The sequence below is a fragment of the Cyrtonyx montezumae genome, unplaced genomic scaffold (genome assembly GCF_038088225.1).
Source record: "Cyrtonyx montezumae isolate F1298 unplaced genomic scaffold, pur_monq_1.0 scaffold_3, whole genome shotgun sequence".
In the NCBI taxonomy this organism is placed as follows: domain Eukaryota; kingdom Metazoa; phylum Chordata; class Aves; order Galliformes; family Odontophoridae; genus Cyrtonyx; species Cyrtonyx montezumae.
In genome coordinates this window covers 12,305,673-12,326,163 of record NW_027072034.1, presented here as the reverse complement: position 1 = coordinate 12,326,163, position 20,491 = coordinate 12,305,673, and the positions used below count along the sequence as shown (strand labels likewise).

The 20,491-nt window shown below is 35.7% G+C and overlaps 1 protein-coding gene across 1 annotated transcript in view; it reads right to left on the bottom strand.

Moving 5' to 3' along the window:
- Positions 1-20,491, bottom strand: part of PIBF1 (progesterone immunomodulatory binding factor 1) — a 107,267-nt gene that overhangs the window by 9,922 nt on the left and 76,854 nt on the right. Inside the window, exons 14-15 of the mRNA XM_065744039.1 lie at positions 18,672-18,802; positions 10,074-10,158 (exon numbers count right to left, since the gene is read on the bottom strand). Coding sequence (XP_065600111.1) covers positions 10,074-10,158; positions 18,672-18,802 — 216 coding nt within the window. The remainder of the gene's footprint in view (positions 1-10,073; positions 10,159-18,671; positions 18,803-20,491) is intronic.

Below are 20,491 nucleotides of genomic sequence, written 5' to 3'. Positions count from 1 at the left end.
CATAATTCAGAATTTGCATGTTAAATTTAAGAAGCTTTTTTCCACTTTTCCCATTAAAGATAAAAAATATGTTTACAATTATGATGAAGACTAAACTCCCAACTATTTTTTTCAATATGAGCTACTGTGACATTTAGTCAAATTCAAGTTTAGTAAAAAGTACAATTCCTACAGTATGTTCTACTTAAATGGATGCTACAGAGTGCTGGTACAGCCTGGTCTGCACATGCTGTTATGAAGAATTGACTGCATTTTTCAAGAGGGTAAGCATATTCCTGCAGTTTGGTTCTCTCTGCTTTTGCTATTTCTTACAAAGTACTTAAGTTCAGTTTCCATTTGGTGTCATTCAGATGCCTAAAGTGACCCAAACTGAAGAAAATTTGCAGCAGAACGTGACTGGTATATCCATAAGCAACAATAGAAATGGGAATATAATGAAACAAGGGTTTCACATTCAGAAAACCCTTTTGCCAACAATTTCTTGTTTAAATGTCTATCACTGAGTGATTCTGGCTCATGCAAAAATGTATCATTTAAAACAGACATACCAGTTCTACCTCATGATCCATAAACTGCATTTTGCCTATAAAACTTTGTTACTGACAGTAAAACTGTACTTATATTGCACTTAACATTAACTGAAGTTACTGAACCCTGTGTTACTCCCATTTTTTTCTAAGATTTTAAAAATATAATGAATTGCTCATTAGTGAGCACTAGTCAGTATACAAATATTTACTGTATACAACTGCTAATGTATTTCTTTAAAGCACATCTATAAAAGCCAGTAAGATATTCTGAGTAATAAAGTTCCAAGAAAAGAATGACTGTACCCAACTGTTAAATCCTTCCTCTTCCTAAATTCAGTACGTGGAACTCAAGCTTCATTAAAGCTTCACAACGATAAAATAGATAACAAACATGAGGAATATTGCTTAGGAGCGTATTTTCCTTTGTAAAATATGAGCCAGAAACTTCTCTACACTCATTTAGCACTGTAAATGTCACTTTGTTTCTCCAAGTTTTAAGCTGAGAATAGCTCCAGGGCTTACTTGTGATGCAGAAATGGCCCTGTAATCTACTTAGAAAACATGCAGAACATTAATAGAAACTAGAATCTTGGAACACAAACGTAGCATAAGAAAAATGATAATTACTCTGTGGCTTAACATTTAAAAAGAGAGCTAAGCATTGTACATCAGCATTACTATTATTTTTTTTTTATATAAAACAAGTTGCAGCACATAGATGAGCAGGAAGTCATTCACTTTTGAAACACAAATAGTTCTGACATTATCCTGCACAATCTTTTAAACAAAAAAGAAAGGAAAAAAGGAGAGCTAGAGATTGTTGGAAGGCACCTGTTACCAATCACTTCTTTTCAATTGTATCTTCCCAACCCCTGCAGATAGCCCTTCCTTCCCCTCTCGCCTACAAAGAAGTTTTCTCCTTTCATCCAGTAAGCTTCCATCCCTGATTAAACACGTTCTGCCCTCCCCCTTATGACTCCAAAGCCATTTGTGAGACTCTGAACTTCACTCTACCTCTGTTGTTGCAGATGGCAGCTGTTGCTACTCCCCAGGTTCCTACTTCCAATACGTAGGCCTCCTGTCCCATGATACTTCTAGTCAGCCTTCTTCAGTATAACTTAATTACAGCTGAGGATAGTCTTAGACATTCTTTAAAGTATGACTAATAATGAAGTGCTGAAAACTCATCTGGAATCTTCAAGGTCATTGCTGAAATGGATTGAAATGGTGCAAGTAGAGAATTTAGTGGTGAGAGATACTCCTTAAGGGGAATATGAAAGTCAAAAAGACAAATATGAGAGTACAAGAGTAACTGATCAAAGTAAGGTAAAGCACAGACACTTCACTTTGCTTCTCCTCCAAAAAGGAAAAGAATAAAAGCATGCATCTTTTCTTTTACTTTGCAGGTGAAATAATGGGAAAACTATTGAGAAGTGATAGGGTTTTGTGTAAGATACTGCTGTAAGACGGTACGTGCCAGCACAGAGATGACAAGACTCTCAGATTCTAGAAACATTAAAACTTCAGAACAATATCACAACGACAAATGTTTCTGCCAATCCACGTAACCATATTTAAGGTCTAATGTTCATCAAATTTTACATAAACCCTTGAGAACCATAGCCTGTTCATTCATAGAAGCTCTCAAAAAAATACTATTAGAACCATTAACAAACTATGTATATTCTAATAGGACTAATTAGAAGCTGTTCCTCCCACCTGGTTACGTGGACTCTCTCCAATCTCATACACACACGCTGGAAAATACATTAGGAAAATGTTCATTAGAAAAGCAAAAATCAGTCAGTTTTTCCACATTTTAGCTATTTTCTGTTCTTAATTTCATCTTACTCTTTCATTTGTTCTGCCTTTTTTCTCTGTTCTCACTCATTGCCTATGCAGGGCTGCCTTACACTTCTCAGGTTGCATCCACCTGCCCCTCTTTTTGCTTTGACAAAACAAGCTGTATTTTTAATCCCATTCACATAAGAGCTCCTGCTTGCTACAGAGTTGTTAAACAGAAGAGCACCCGCTCTGAGCAGGAGCACTGTACTCTGACAAAGGATACTGGGTAAGTATTACCATGCTCCCCTGTTCTGTTATGGATGACTTTAAGTATGGTTAGGAAAGGTTCGCTGCTGTTCCAACAGTCTGCTGCTCTCAAAAGGAAGGATGGATGAAAATGCACCAGATTGGCCTCCTTTGGTTCTCTGTAGTTTCTGCTGCGATAGTTCCCAGCAGGTTCTGCATCCTCAGGCACGTGGTACGCCATTAATTCATATTTAAACTTCACACAGTTTTGGAAATTTTGGATTAAAACAAAATAAATGTCTCAGTGTTAAGGTAACATAATCATCACACGGGCTTGGAGGAGACTTGTGTAAAGAGCTAATCTAGTCTACAGGACAATTGTCATTGGCAGTATGAAACCAGCATGGCTGTGGAACAGGGCTCCCCAACCTTTATAGATGTGACTTCTGCAATAAAGACCCAAACTAAGAACCCTCACTCCAAGTTGTGCACACAGCATGCAGGTGCACGTGTACTGATGAGGAAAACGAAACATATCTAATCCACACTTCACACTTTAAAAAAAGAAAGTCAGTTTTAATTTTTAAGAAGCTAATGGGACTTTGGAAAGTGGCCTTTTTCAGGAGGCATGGCCTGAAAAATAAACGTGATTGTAAATTCCTAAAACAATACCAAGTGAAAATGTAATTTGCTTGGGAAATTACTTTCAAATTGCAATCAATTCACATATAAGAAGATTACTTAGAAAAAAAAGAGGTAATTCGCATCTAGTAAGGAAAAATAAACACTGAGGAGATTTTCTTTTCAGTCCTTTAATCTGAAAAATGTAAGGAAAAAAAGTATGACTGTGATTAAGATACTGCATTAGCACACATGAATTCTTGGCTTAACCTCTGCCACAAACTCTGTGAAGTTTTGGGCAAACCATCATTTTTTTTTTCACCGTGTTTGCTGCTTCTACAAAACAGAGTTAATACTTTTCTGCTTAACGTTGTGAGGGCAGTATTTCTGAGGTCTTCAGTTACTGTGAAGAAGGCCAGAGGAATATTCAGTTATAACACAGGATTACTTTCACACTTTGATAAGAAACAGGGAAAGGATTGAAAAGGGGAAGTGTTGCATGGTAGAGAAAAGCATTATGTTTATTCATAAAAGGCGAGTCCTAAATCTGATTTGGAAAGCTTTTGATCAGCCAATAGGTATATAAATTAAACATAACAGCCACTTAGGCAATTAGCATTTTAACATCAACCTAGGTAGACTATTTCAGCATGAATAGCTCAATAGGAATGTTTTACTAACTCAGGCACATGTATTTAGGCAGATGTAGCCATCAACTCAGTTAGAGCGATACAGTAATTTACTGACATAAGTTAAAGGGATCTAAGTAAACAAACAGCAGTCAAGCCCTGTGTGTCTGTATCCATTTAACTGATTGATATCAGATACATGTATTTAAACCAGACTTTTACTGCTTTGTCCCATAGCAGGCAGCCAATACTTGGTCTGTGGTTGCTAACTTGACTTGAAGAGCTCTGGCACAGTAACACATGAATGCATCACTAAGGCAGGTGACTAGTTCAGCAAGTTTACATTCTATCACTTGTATGCACAGCTGCTAATGTACTACAAGCGCACAGATGTATAAAGGAGATAAAATCTCAGCAGATTTTCATGTCATTTTAACCACTATATGGTATTAAGGTGCTGATAACTTATAATGTCTGCACAATTGTGTTGTAAGAAATTAATGGACGTTACAGACAGCCTTCCTCTGTGCTGTTAATGTTGTTTTACCCTTTTCTTTCTTACTACAACATTTTCACAGTATTAGTTTTATATATTAAAAATTACTCTTTTGCCAGAGGTGGTTTCAAGCAGAGAAAGAAATAATAATAAAAAGTAGTGCAACTTCAGTTAAATCCCCTGCATTCATATGAACTAGAACTGTTCTTCACACTCAGAGGAATGCCTATTTAACGTCTTCTTACATCACTATCTCACTTTGGTTTCTTTTCATGTCTCCAAGAATATTTATATTTAAAAATAAAAATAACTTCATTCATTATAGTTGTTTTACCTTTTTTTTTTTTTTTTTTTGCAAAAGCAGTGGATTACGAACACACATAAAATATACAAACAAGAATTTGTTTATCTTCAAGACTTTAGATATCAAGTTTCTACACTCTGCATTTTGAATTGGATAAGCTAAAAGTAAATAGCTTTAATTTTGCACATTCTAGCATTCCTTTACAGTATGTTAGCATCTTAAATATCTGAAGTAATAGTACATTGCCATACATCAAAGCATAGCACATTTACAACCTCTTAAATGTAATCTCAGAAAATGATTGCTAAAGGTTTTTGCCAAAAATCTGAGTGCTGACAGACTGTCCTTCCAAGTTTTTATCTGAGGTTCATAAGCCAATGGATAAAGTCTAAAATTACACTTCTGATGTTCCAAAACACAACTGCATTGACCATGAAAGACAATGGAAGTGCCACGATCACAGAACTCACGGTAAATATTGCTTTTAGTCAAAGTCTGATTGCTAGAAGAGAAGGAAAATAGATGAAGAGAATCACAGATCAAGAGTTTCAGCTGAAAAGATTTAGTGGACTCATCCCTCTTAACTTTAGCACTTCACAGAGAATGTAGTGCCTGTAAGTTACAGATCAGTGCTACACGCAGAAAGGGATGTGGTCTGCATGCAGACAAAGAAAAGCACAGAAGCTTTGTGTGCTCTGCTCTGCAATTCTAGACTCCAGTGCCTGTCACCCTCTCCCCCAGGTAAGAAATACTGACGTATATGTATTTTTCTTTGCTCTTTTCCTTGGTGGACCTTTTTCAAAGGTTCTTCAAACTGCTAAAGTAACAGGTAACCATTCAGTTTACTTTCTCATTATAGTTTAGGCTACGTTTCTGCTTAGTAATTGATCTGAGTGGTTTCATTGCATTATCAGAGCAGTGCCAGAGCTTGTGCAAGCTGAGGACAGGGCAGAAGGCAGAAGCAAAGCAGTAAGGCCAAGTTACAGCTATCAGGTCAAATCAGGCATTTCATCCAGCCTATTTCTGAAGGAAAATCCTTCCTTTTTGCATCTCTCTGACTATACAAAGATGTTAGGGCAAGAAGGGTCCACCTTTGCGGATACAAGACTAAAGGCAGAGTTGGATGAATCAAGATTCAAGTTTCTAATGTTTATAGTTTGGTTACTCATGGTGAAAGATAAACAGTTGTGCTGATTAAAAAGATGATGAAAAAGAACAAAGAATAACGCAAAAAAGTTTGGATTTGAGATATCCTTCTGAAAAAAACAAATACTGTTTAGGAGAAGTTATTAATGGGAGACTCCACTGTGCCTCTGAATGATGTTCTATGCTCTTCTGTTGGATTTGAAAAACAATTACAAACCTTACTGGTTACCTTGACAAAATGTACAATTTCTTAGTGTGAAACCATGTGAAAAACTTGGCTGTACCAACTGTACTCCACGTATGACAGCATGAGGAGTTTACAAATGGCATCACAGTTTCTTCTGATTGCTCAAAGTGGACAGCAGCACTGTGAAGGCTGTACTACAAAGCTCTAAGTATATAATCTCAGCAAGATTCTGGATACCAAACCTGCTCTCAAATAATAGCTTGGATTTATCCATACGAAGAAGAAATCCAATGAAATTGTGAGTTTACCAGCAGATTCCCAATGATATACATGAGAAGCTAGAATAGAAGGTTTTCCATATTCATTTACTAATTAATTCATGAAAAAAAAGGAAACAGAAGGACAAGAAGCAACTGAAAAAAGACAACAAAAAAAAGCAGTTTCTGTTTTTCTCCTGAATGGGTGGCCAAACCTTTTAAGGAAGCACCTAGTCAAATGACCACTTTTCACTTTAATTTCCCAGAGCAAAATGTACTACTCAACATCAGATTATCTTAGTCTACATAATTTGAAATAATGAGCTGTTTTATTACATGAGATATCTAGAGACATTTTTTTCTGTAAAAAAGAAAAATATGAATTCCTCCGAGATTCAGAGTCCAATATTAAACTTCCAAGATTACAATAAATGATAAAGGAAGTAAATTAAACATAAATATAAAACCTGTATGTAAAAAGTATAGAAAACGCTGTAATTAGCTCAAAATCAAAGGGTATGAATCCAGCTGATATCACAAAGAGATAAAAAAGAAAAATGACAACAGCAACAAAAAAAGGAACCGAAAAACCCACCCACCTTCAAACTGTAACTTTTCATTAAAAAATGAGTTAATGCAATCTGAGACCACACAGGCTGGAATACCTTATATTAAAAGTGTGTACTTATTGAAACATGTCATGGAAACACAGCACTGACACTTGTGCTTGTACTTTCAATGTACTTAAAACTTCTGTGTATATTAATTATGAATATCTTAGGTTTATCTATTCAAGAATTCTACTGTTCTTACTTGAAAACAAGGGTAAAAGGGTAATTCCTAACAAGAAATGACAGTTTAGTGTGCACAATTAAGCAAGACTGATAGTGATCACGTTACATAACAGCACACAATGAATACTTATCACCTTAATTCATATTTTTTCAAAATACATAAATTAAGGATTTAAAGACTGCATATTACTTATATTTAACAATAATCTGCCTAAATGAAATAATGATGTTGCTGCACATTTTATGTAACTTGTTTTTAATTACGATGGCAAAGAAATTTACTTGAAGACTGACTCTTTGTGAACTAAGTTGTCCTGTTCTGTACAAAGATTTCAGTGCATATGATAACTGCCTTCTAGAGAACTGACAGATGGTAAGACTACTCGAAGAGAGCTGCATTAAAAGTTAGAAGTAACAGGCAGCATTTGGATTAGACAGAAATGACAAAAGGCAAACATAACCACTCTCAACGCCTCACAGAAAAAGCCACTTGTTCACCTAAAACAATTTTAGCTTATGTTTATGTTTCTTTAATTTTTTGTTTATTTGGTTGCATAGCACTAGCAGTTCATAGTGTTCTTTCCCCAGATATTTAGCTTCCAATGTTTCTTTTTCAGTATTTATATTCTTTTCTGCATAGGTGACTTGAATAAATATTATCACTGTTAATTGAAACAACACAACTAAGACAGTTTTTTTTTTTAAATCAGACATAAAAGAAACTTGGCACAAATGTAATAATTTTAGAAATATGTTCTCAATTTCCTAACACCCAGGGTACGAGGCCTGTCTCAGACTCACGTGCTTTTCCTCTATAAAAGAGGACTTGCTCAGCCTTGGTTGCACTGATGGCCACAGCCTGAAAATACTGAGTGGTGAAATGACACAAAGAAGCAAACAGCTGCTGCACATCAGGAACAATTTATATGGATAGTGGCAGGGGCTATTATTGTTTAGTTGCATAGGTAGACATCTATAAACTTTTGTTCTGTTTGTCACATTCTACTCCATTTAATGCATGTTGGTTGAAGTGAAACTAAAAAACAAGGCGTCCAAAGCATAAGGAACAACACTACATGTGAGAGAAGTGGTAGGAAAAGGAACAGGACATTCTGAAATAAGTCAATCTGAAATTGGTCTGCCAGGGGTCTATCATGTTGGAAATCCATACATTCACTACACGTTTCTACTATTAACTCATCACTTTTTTCAAAGTATTTTTCATATCAATATCATACCAGCAAGTTTGTCAGTGAAGTTTTCTATTATAGTAATAAATAGCACTGGAATTCATATACACACAAAAAAAACCCCAAACAAATGAAACCCAAACTAAACATGTGCCTTAGACTCAGTTTTGAATTTTTAATTTAATTATATGATTGTAGATAAAGACATTTGAAATAAGAGCTATCAAATGATCACTTCTGATGTACCTGCTGATGATCCTACTACGTTAATGACACCTGAAAATTACTTTGGGGAAGCATGTTCAATTACTTTCCTCTGTAACAAGACTATTTTAATCACCGTACACGGAACTGCACAAGCACGACATCCATTCTGAAAGTTAAATGTAAAAACTGTTCTAGGAGGATATTGCATCAGATGACCACCCAGTGTGATTCAGCATAGAAAGCAAACACGTTAAGAACTCATGTTCTTTTTAATTTAAGGGGATTCAAATCAGAGATCAGCAATCAGGAAAGACTAAGTAGTTTTAGCTTAAGCCAGGGCTCACTTAGACTCAGCTGTCAGTGAAATTATTTCAGTTATATTCTAACAAAAATGGTTTTGTAACTGGTCGGCACAGACGAAGCGTCTTGGATCAGCTCATGAAGTGAGTTTTGGTGCACTGATCTAAGAAGGGAGTTTTGGGCAACAGCAATGAAAGAAGATGAGGGAGAAGAATTTTGGAGGTGTAGTGGGAGGATTTCAAGAGGTATGTGAATAGTCCGGCTTCTGTGGAAATAATGGTATTTGAATGAGTGACTAGGATACTTTAGGAGAATTAGAAGTTCCTTGAAAGGCATCTCCCCATCTTCTCTCAGTCAGAAATGAGAAGGTATTTCTAGAGAACTATTCATACAACAACTTCAAGATGATCATTCTGATGTTAAATTCATCTAGTTAAAGGTTATTTTGGTTCCATTAACTTGTATATATACTTCGTCTTGCTTTTCCTCGCATTCGTAATTTTAGATTCATTAATATTTTATTTTCTTTGCAAATCTTTGCCAAGATATTTGGTAACTCTGAGAGAGAGTATTTAATAACTCCCCATTGTCACCTTTTGTTTTTACATCTTTACTATTCTGTAGCTTTAGCAAAACTTCCCTACTACTACTCATTCTCTTCCAGATCTGTTTGTGGAATTCTATAGGTAAATTTCATTTATTTCTGTCCTTTTTTAGACACATTTAATTTAATCTGCAGAAGGATTTTCTCCATACTCCACAACAGGTAAGTCTCTCAATATTGTTTAGAGCAAGAATTTTACAAAAGCCTTTTGGAAATCCCCATATATAGTGCATTTATGTCTAAAATGCAAGATTTTGCACACTTTGAGATGAGAGAGTGTATTCCAGAAGCTTGGATGAAACTCAGGTGAGTACATACAGAAATATGACTCTGGGCAAAACCCAAGTGACAGCCATCTTGTTTCCTATCCTCTCCCTGACTCTCTCCAAATGTTCCCTATCTGGAGAGCCCAGATCTGGACACGGTTCTCCAGATGTGGTCTCACTAGGGCAGAGTAAAGGGGGAGGATCACTTCCTTCCACACGCTGACTTCACTTCTTTTATGTATACCAGGATACCCCAGACACCACTGTCCTTCTTGGCCACAAGGGCACGCTACTGGCTCATGTTCAGCCTGTTTAGCAAACTGTTGTACATTAAGACACCTAAGTTCAGGTTTTCCATAGTGCCTGACAGATATCATCATCTGTGTTCTTAAAAATGACACAGGAAAAAAAATGTATCAAAAAATCAAACTAAACCATTTTTTCCTATGGTTTAAGGCTAAGGAGAGAGAAAATGGACTTTATGGTACTAACACTAAAACAGGAAGATTACCTCACGATGATTTAGAAGTCTCTCCAAATCTGCTGCCATTTGATTCTTGACACGCAGCAAAGCTGTCTTTTCTTTATTTAAAAGACTGGCAAAAAAAGAGGATAGGAAATACAGTAATAGCAACAGATAATCTCTTTTAATCTTGTATTCTGGTTGAAACATGCATTTTCTAAAGCTAAATATTGGCAACAATGAAAATCTGCTCAAGTAATTCTATCAGATGATCCTTCTCTATCTTTAAGTACTGGAATTTTTATAAATGGACCTAAATGCAGTGATGTGTACAAAATCTTATTTAGTCAAGTAATTCCATTTAATTTTTTTAAAAATTTCCTGAAGGGTAATTTAAAAATTATCAGAGCCCTTCTATTATTTATTATCTGTTGGTTTATTCTTAGCAAAATGAGCTGATTTTAAAAGCTACGTAAGGTTTGTCGTACCTACAATTTCATACCGAAATTCCTTCTATTTGCATCACTAGTACAGCAGACATCATTCTCTCAAAAATCACCCCTTTTGATGCTGCTGTATTTAGAATTTTGAAAATAAATGTAAGAAATATCAACATGCAGTTTCTGCTTTCAGCTCTGCAGTTTCTGCAGAAGTTCCAAATGCATTTTTACCATTTTTTAATTTTATATTACAAGAGACTCAAAAGAATCAAGTTTGTCATATGAACAGCGTGAAGGCTATTATAGCATAAACACATGCAGCATAAAACTTAGCTTTAATTGACCTTTTTCAAACAGTTACATAATATGAACGTTTTGTTTTGCCTATACATTCTGATTCTAGGCAGCAATTCATCCAATATAGCTAAATGCATTTTCACATTTATCTCAAACAGCAGTTTCCAATAATAAACTTCATGCTAATGTATACATAACGTCTGGACATAATCTATTTTCTCAATATAGATGGAATTTTTATCAGCAAACAATGTTATACCATTACTGTGACTTAACTAAACAGGTCCTGCAATATAAACTGTAATATACACCAGCAAATATCCAAAATTCAACTCTGCATATGGAATGCAAATATGCAGTACTGAATTCAAAAGCAAATGTATCAAAATTTTATAAATTGAGTGGAGCAATTATGTATATTGCAAACACAAATTATTTAGTGTTCCCAATATATGACCCAGAAATAAACAAAATAAATCAACATTTTCTTTAGTTGTATGTGTAACATCTGCTTGTTTCAAATAAACATCATCCTTTGTTCCAGAGATTTTCTGGAATTTTCTTACAAACTCTGAATTGGAAACTTTGGCTGTCAATTTCTTCTAGGCATTCATTAATACTCTGAAATTTTTCTTACTATGGTCAAATTGCTTAGCTGCCTTGCTCAGTTACTTAAAAAAAACAACAGTAACATTTACGAAGAACTACAAAGAGATCATATTATTTTGAAGAGTTTTATTTTGTGTCATTTCTAATCATCATAAAATTGCTTTACTGCTTTTTCTTGGTTTCATCTGTTGTAGTTTAATGATACGAAAGTTTTTCTTGGATTTCCTAAGAGCCGAAACCAATTGTTTTAGACAATGACTCACAAACTTATTAGAGAAGCAATAATAAAAAGTTCCTGTATGCCCTAAATAGTGTACTGAATAAGCACATACATCAGTGTTCACAACTAACCAGAAATTCATGTTCAAGGTTTAATTTCAACCACAGAGTAAAATCTATTCTAGTTATACTAGTTATATCTTCTGAAAGAATGACACAACCAAGACATGTGGAGCAGTCTCAGCATCATTCTCATTTTCTTTTCTTATGATAAAATACAGGAATTAGACTGCTATGTCATTCAGTAGCACTTTACGTGTCTTCTGTTGAACATAAAAACCCCGTGAATGCAGAATTACCAAAGCACATAACAGACTTCAGATTTAGTAGTCTTGCAACAATTATGCTTTTTCATCATTGCTGTCAGAAGGAAATAATTCATCTACTTCTGAAAGAATATTGCAAAAGCGGCATATATACATTTAACATGATGAAAAAGTATAGTTATCATACTGTTAATAAATACACATCTATAATGACCAAGTAAAACTTCCTCAAAGTTCAGTTTGGGGAACAAGACCATTTCAGTTTCTGTTAGGAAAACATTGTAAAAGGCTTCTTGGATATAAGAGGTCAAGGAGGTTCTAACTTTAAGCCATCTCACATGTCCATCAACAAGCAGTTTAAACTAATCCAGTTTTAATTTGCGGTGTAACAAAGCAGACAGCAGTCCTTTAAAGTTCATTTTGTCTGACCTAAGTGAAACCTGCTGTTCAAAGATCATACTTTCCTATCTCTAACCACATACTAGTATTCTCTCTTCACACTGGCAGAAAAATTCTGACCTCATGAAGAGATCAGTCTGCTGGTCTGGGTTCACAAAAGGCAGCTCCAAGACCAATCAGATCTTCGTTAATTGATCGACCCACTTAGTGGAAGATGGAAAGGCTGTTGATGTAGTCTACCTAGACTACAGCAAAGCCTTTAACACTATCTCCCACAGTATTCTCATGGAGAAGCTGGCAGTCCATGGCTTACTCTTTGCTGACTAAAAACTGGCTGGAAGGCTGGTCCCACAGTGTGGTGGTGAATGGAGTTAAATCCAGTCAGCGACTGGTCACAAGGGATGTTCCCTAGGGGTTGGTACTGGGGCCTGTCCTGTTCAATATCTTTATTGATGACCTGGACAAGGACATTGAGTGCTCTCCCTCAGTAAATCTGCAGATGCCAAGCTGAAAGGAACAGTCAGATCTGCTTGGGGGTAGGTAGGAAGGCCCTTCAGAGGACAGGCAGGATTGCAGACCTGAGGCCAGCAGGATAAAGTTCAATAAGACCAAGTTAGGCTTTGGCCACAGCTTTGGCCCCTGGCAATGCTACAGGCCTGGGGTGGAGTGGCTGGAAGACTGTGTGGAATAAATAGACCTAGGAGTGTTGGTCAATGCATGGCTAAATGAGTGGCCAAGCTGGCCAAGAAGGCCAATGGCAGCCTTGCTTGCATCAGAAATAGCGTTGCCAGCAGGAGTAGGGAGGCAACTGTCGCCCTGTACTCAGCTCTGGTAAGGCACCACCACAAGTACTGTGTCCAGTTTTGGGTCCCCCACTTACAAGAAAGACATCAAGATCATGGAGCACGTCCAGAGAAGGGCAACAAAGATAGTGAGGGCGATGGAACACAGGTCTTATGAGGAGTGGCTGAGGAAACTGGGACTTTTTAGTCTGAAGAGGAAGCTCAGGGGGAACATTATAGGTCTCTACAACTCCCTGAAAGGAGGTTATGGATTAGCTGGCAGTTAGCCTCTTCTACTGAGTAACTTGCGATAGCATTAGAGGGAATGGCCTTAAGTTGTACCAGTGGAGGTTCAGGTTGGATATTTGGAAAAATTTCTTCTCCAAAAGAGTGGTCCGACACTGGAATGGGCTGCCCAGGGAGGTGGTGGAGTCACCTCCTCTGGAGGCATTCAAGAAACGTTTAGGTGGTGTACTAAGGGACAAGGTTTAATGGAGAAATACTGGTGGTAAACGGACAGTTGGAATAGATGATGTTGGAGAAGTTTTCCAAACCTGGTGATTCTATGATTCTATGAAAACAGGAGCCTTTTTAAAAGTCATTTATCATGTGGATCATCGAACCATCTTGATTTACCCCCATGCAATGGAAACTCATGGCTGAAGATAAGGATAAGGCTGCTCCATTTGGTAACAATGTGTCTCAACTATCCTACCACCATTCTCAAACAACAACCTATGAGTCTGGACAAACCAGCTTCTTGCATCTGAGTTCAAAGATTTTAACTTTCACCTGAAGGCATGATATTCTTAAAACCTTTTTTAACCAACTATACTTTGAAGTTTGCATGGTACAGAGCTATATCAAAGCACTAAACATTACTGTATGAAAATAAATCTTCTAATGACTTGAACTGTCTGAAAGGGAAAAAAACGACAAAACATTAACACTTTGGAGAAATGCACTGTGTTGGTATTATCTAATATCCTTTATTTAACAGCACAGACAGCTGATCTTAAACTGCAAGGGAAGTGAAGATCATGTTGTGTTCTACAGTTCTGGCCCCTGACAGCTGTAGGGAAGGTACATTTTGTGGTACATTGAGTAAGCGTGGCCCCAGAAGTCCAGGATGGAGAATTAACTGAAAATCAGATCATGCTTCTTCTGTGCCCTTAAGCTTCAAGAAGAAATCAGAATGCCTAGAAGGACCTACGCATGCATTCCACTACACAATCAAGACCTACCCAGGTATGAATCCAGCGACCAGGAACATGGAATACACTTGTCTCATAGCTGCACGTTACACATCACAACTACTGGCTTTTTTTGATTTGCTTTCCTTAGGATCTACAGGCCATCTAGCTTGGATGTCATATGAACTTTTTAGGTAATGTGATTTTTAGTGGAGAATGAAGACTAACATTTCCTAGACTTAAACTGTAAAGCCTTAAATTTAAATTTGGGCAATTAAGGGATCTTTTAAATCTCTGTTCTAAGAATAGCAGCTATTGGCTTATTCAGAAGTTTCTACTCTTAAATGTTCTGGATAATACGTTTGTGCTGAACACACTATAAATAAACATAGTTTTAGGTATTATTGGTTTTTATTATTGCTTCTGTTCAGTTAGACAAAAAGTAGATCTCTTTTCCAGAGCACTGTGGATCCCAAATATTTATGAAATAAGGACTGTACCTTTATGTTTGTTACTTTCAAGTTACAGTACAACGAAGATGAAAATTTAAGTTCAATCTTGGATTATTTATTTGCATTTTGTCATCATACCCAAATATCACAAAAAAATAAAATAAAAAAATAGTATGTAAGATGGCTTTGTATATAAAACTAAATCTATAATGTGAGTATATACCTTCTCTGCACATCACAGATGATTAGCTCATAGCAGGCAGCTAGTTTTGAACGTTTAAGTAGAATTTTCTTTTTAATTCACGCAGTTAAAAAGAGAGATACTAAAAGTTTTCAAATAACAGTTCTTTAGAAAAGAGAATATATGAAAAATTTGTAAGCTCTCATAGTGCAGCTAAATAACCACAGATCAAATTTTTGAAGACATTTAGAAGTCTACTGTTTGATGATTTCAACTGGATTGCTTCAGGTGGCTTAAGAACTCTAGTCTTTGTAGCATCCAAATGGAAAAAGTATTTATTTTTTAAGTTTGAAGTAAAAAAAAAAATCCAACTATATTTATATTTTTAAGTTGTACTTATGTGAGTTGTAATACAGGTCAGTAAACATATATTAGTAGAAAAAAAAATAGTTGCACAACTGTTTTTTCACAGGTAGCTTACGTTAGCGTTTGGATAGATGATGCACATTTAACAGAATGGTAATACTCTCACAAAAAAGCTCACTGCTCATTCTATGATGGGAAAAAGTCAACTAACACTGTATGCCGAGCTGTATGATGTTTGGAAGGCAATTAGGGAACCCAAAATGTTTAGGTAAGAAATATTTCAGCACACAGCTTCTAAGTTAGCAAAATCCTTGTACTACTTCTAGTTTTGCCACACAGTTAGGCTTTTGAGGACTGCTTCTGGATAAGCGAGCTACTTTTAAAATCAGTCATTGGTATGGAGAAATTTGAGTACATTTAAAATAAATATGCTCTCTTTATGAATGAAGTCCTGTGTAATGTCTCCAGTTATTTATATACCTAGCTGTTTCAGCACAAAACTATGTACCAAAACTACAATTACTTCACTACACACACAAGAATGAAATTCACAGTCTTGTTTGCCCACAGCATGACACAGTTACGAGGCATTTCTTTTCAAAAGGAGAGCTAAATGTAGTGTTTTCATTTCTGGTTAAAGAACTGCATGCTAGAGAGCTTTCTTTATAATATGAAGGAGTCATCCACATACACACAACTGCTCTTATTAAACATCACTATTTACTTATTAATAAGTGCTATTTGAGCTAACATAAATGAGAGGTTACTTTATGGAGTATTTTGAAATATGTGGACCTATGAATTCATCCTGTAGATGCCTTGTCATTCAAGACCTGAGAATATCTGCAGATACATGGTTCACCAATACACAAAGTGGCCTCCTCCCAGTTACACCTCAGCTCCACTGCAGAATACCAGCACACAGTGAACGTCATGCACAGGAGATTTCAGTGGCGGATGGGAAAGAGAGTGGTAATGAAGGTGCATGGGCAATATTTTATAGAGTTTGGATTGTCTCTCAGCAACCTCTCATATTTGAGTAGCAATCAGTTTAACACATAAAATTAAGCAGTGCTTAAGCAGTTAAGCACATGAGTACTGACTTCTTTGAGGCTTTGATTCAGTTTAGTACATATTTTGACTATTTGACTATTTCTCTCTTTTCAACTTGCCAACTATTGACACAAACAACCTTGAATACTACTTGAATAATTACAGAATATTTTCCATGTAAGGGAGACATTTAGATATAGCAATTGTGAAAGTCAGTCTTGGCTCTAGAATTTGGCTTATGGATATGGGCACATAAGCTACCATGGTTAAAGTGTGCTTCAGAGCATGGAAGGAAACTTGGATGGATCTGCAGGACGTCTCAAGAGTCATAACAAAAGGATCTGCCTTAATCTGTCCCACTTGTCTTGTGGAAATAACTGTTGCTAGAAATTACACTTGCATAGAATAGTCTGAAATTTCATTCTGAAATGGATTTACCAATACCAACTTTTGTCTTAATACCGAGATAGACACCAGTTTATTTAGTTTTTGCACTATTTGCTTTTCTAATAGCACCAACATTATCTGTAGAATTTAGGCCGTTCCCTGAGCAGCATTAATTCTCTGAACTCATCCTCTCAAAAATATTCCACAGACAAACGAACAAAATACTGTTTAATAGGCCAAGAAGGACTGAAATGAGTAATGGTCTAAATCTTTTTATGCAGCAGAGCTCTTCCTGGCATATATTTGGTAGGACTTATCATTAATTTAGTTAAATCATATTCAGATTAAGCTCTGTTGACAGCTGAGAGCCAACATTCCACAAAATAATCTGAAGTCACCAAAGTGATATTTTAATTTAAATCTGCCAGCAGTAGTTTCAAAAGGCTTTTGTCTTGACAGAAAATTGCTGGAATGTAATAGTTCTCTAGTTGGAAATTCTTGCCTCTAAGTTTGGTATTGACAATATCAATTTTATACCAATTATGATTTCTGCAGTGCTCAACGAACTCTCAGTTAACAATTTAGGACATTTGTTTTAAATGTGTAAGTATGAACAGCAGAATTTGAGTTGTAGTGAGTACACCCTGGCTTGCCACAGTGAGTACTGCTTCTCTACTTACTCACTGCAGATAAATTTTCTTTATGAGGCCAAAAATTTCCTCTGTAGCATTGAAGATTAACAAGCATCTCTCACAAAGGCTCACTCCATCCTAAATCTGAAGTACTTCCTTGATGAACTAATAAGAAACTCTGACATGGCCAAGTTCCTAATTTAAGTGCTTAAATTTGTAGGCTAAATTTAGGAATAATATCTAAACATACAGAGTGTCTGTGATAAACTGTAAAAACTTAAGAGAATAAATGCTAATAATGCATGTAAGTTCTTATATATACTATAATGGCATGAAACACACGCTTTCAGAAAACTGATCAATCTACTATTAAGCAAATATGAAAACTTCACCTGAAGAAATGTAGGGCTGAAAATATTCCAATATCCATTATTTTTTCCCAGCTGTTGAGATGATGATATGAATAGTAAAAATAGTTTTCTTGACACCTCTATCTGGAAATTTTATTTGTTATTGACTAATTCTTTATTTTATTCATAATTGGAAGGTAAGACTTTTCATATGTAGTTATTATTGTAATTTTCATTTTCTTCCTTAAGACTTAGAAAACCCTATTCCAGACCATCATAAAATCATCTAATACTTGGAGTTGGAAGGTACCTTTAAGGGTCATCAAGTCCAACTCCCCTGCAGTGAACAGGGACATGCACAGCTAGATCAGGTTGCCCCTAATTCAGCCTCAGCTCGAAAGTCCTCTGGGCAGCCCTTACCAGTGCCTCACCACCCTCACTGAAAAGCTTGAAATCATTCTCCTAGTTCTGTCACAACATACTCTGATAAAGAGTCTGTCACCTTCTTTACTGTAGCTCCCCTTCAGATTTTGAAAGGGTGCTATTAGGTCACCTTGCAGCCATCTCTTCTCCAGGCTGAACAGCTCTCAGCCTGTCCTCATAGGAGAGGTGTTCCATCCCTTGGATCCCCAGTGCTGGTAGACTAGTCTTCCATTCATCTGACTTTATTTCTTCTACTTTTTTACATTTAGTCTGTCATTCTTCCTATCCACTCTTTTGAACTTCTACTTCCAAACTCATTTTAAATTTGTCTCTCTTGCTGATGCTTTTCCAAAACTTAAGGACTCCTTTTATGACAGTATGAGAGAATCCACAGATGCTAAGAGTTCCAGCAACAAGACTGGACTTAGTCAATGATGGAATGTCTACATCTACTACTTTATGAATAATAACATAGTCATCTAATGATAAGTAAAGAAATGATTTTCAGTTTAAAATAAACAAACAAATCTTAATTACCTGACATCTTTTTCAAGCTCTGTAATATGTTTCTTCTGTAGACTAATTTGAGAATCTCTCTGTTGCACAGTTTCAATGAGGTATTTGTATGGCTGTTGTACTTGCCTCAACAAAGAATTTGCTCTGTCAAGCTGACAAAAAAAAAAAAGAAAAAGAGTTTTACTGATTTTATAAACTTCATTATTATTGAATCACAGTGATTACGAATTGCATAGTAATATGAAAACCAAATCTCACAAGAAATGACACAAACTATCTCCAAATTAATATCCAGTAAATTATCTCGTTATTATGCATTCTAATTTTATTATATTTTCACTACAATCATGTAACCATTCTTTATATTCCCCTAATTTTCATTTTCAAGAGTTTCAATGTTACAGCTTTCATTGATGGAGGGAAAAAACGAGAACAAACAAAACCTCTGTTCACCTTACCGACTACAAATGACATTTGGAATGGAATTGCATCTAAATAAAAATGCATGGAAGAGAAGTCCCATTTTCTTTAATCAATAACTGTACAGAAACATCCAACAGAATGTTTAATAGAGCAGTATAGAAGACTTCTCATACCTATATGTAGGAAACAAAGCCTTCCTAGTCTCATAACCTACACAAATTAATATCACTGGCAATAAAAATCAATGCCAAACAATATATCGTTTGTATCTTGAGCTGTATAACAAGATGATTCACCAAAAGATACACAGAATTAAGATCAAACAGAAAGATTTAGCAGTTTCATATGCTGGAACACATGCAAGTCAACACTATCAACTTGATTTAAGAGAAAATAAACTAAATGTTTTAAAGTTTTAATGTAAAGATGTCTAATGAAAGGAATACATTGGAAATTGTTAAGCTTTCCAATTAGTTAAAAAATTCTGAATAGATTAAACAATCTCCATAGTTGTTCAAGCATGCAGGAAAACACTCCACCATCCTATTAAACTAGCCCAAGGAGTACTTCAGGACTTTTCTATAGTCAGATTTTTCTCTCAGAGACAATTTTCAAAACACAAGGTTGGCGCTGCCTAAGTTCTTCTCTTTCTTTCTCTGATTCCGTTATATTTTATAACAGTTTTGCTTCTGCCCTCTTAGTGAAATGTGCAAAGAACTTATAATCCAACGGTTTACATTTTCTAAAATCAGTATTTAGACAAAACTTTTCTCATTCATTTTAGTGACTTTATTAAAAGGGAAGCTTAAAATAGTGCAGAGAGAAAGTAACATTGCACATACTAAAATTCATATAAATCTTTAAGTATTACTCAAATACGTTATTTAAAGAAGTTACTCTAGCTTGCAGTGAAATTGCAATTCTATTGCTGAGAATTAAAAATAAAAGGTAATCATCTTTTTGAACAAGCAAACTGCCTTCAATAAATTGATAGTCAACAACAAAAAAATCCTGCTCATTAACAACAAAAACTTCTGAGAGCAGAAGTTATCAAAAAGAACTGTTTCAGGGAGAGAACAGAAGGAGTCTTTACGTGACAAATAAATAATTTCAAGACATGGAATATCAATCTCTAAGTTGGCCTAAAATTTCAGTATAAAACCTTAAGGCTGCTATTAAAGGAGAACACAATCCAACATTTCTTGTTCAGAAGATCACATTCCAGATACTCTAAACTTCAAAGGCTGCTGTCATCATGGTGTGAAGTTCCTCATTATTTTAATCGATAAGACTTCAAGTACTTCAGTGGGAAAGAACAAGTGAAGTGTTGTAAGCTTGTTCTGATGCTGCTAAAGTCATCTGTTCTTTTGCTAATTTTACTAGCTAGAATGTGTCACTCTTAGTAAAAAAAAGGCTAT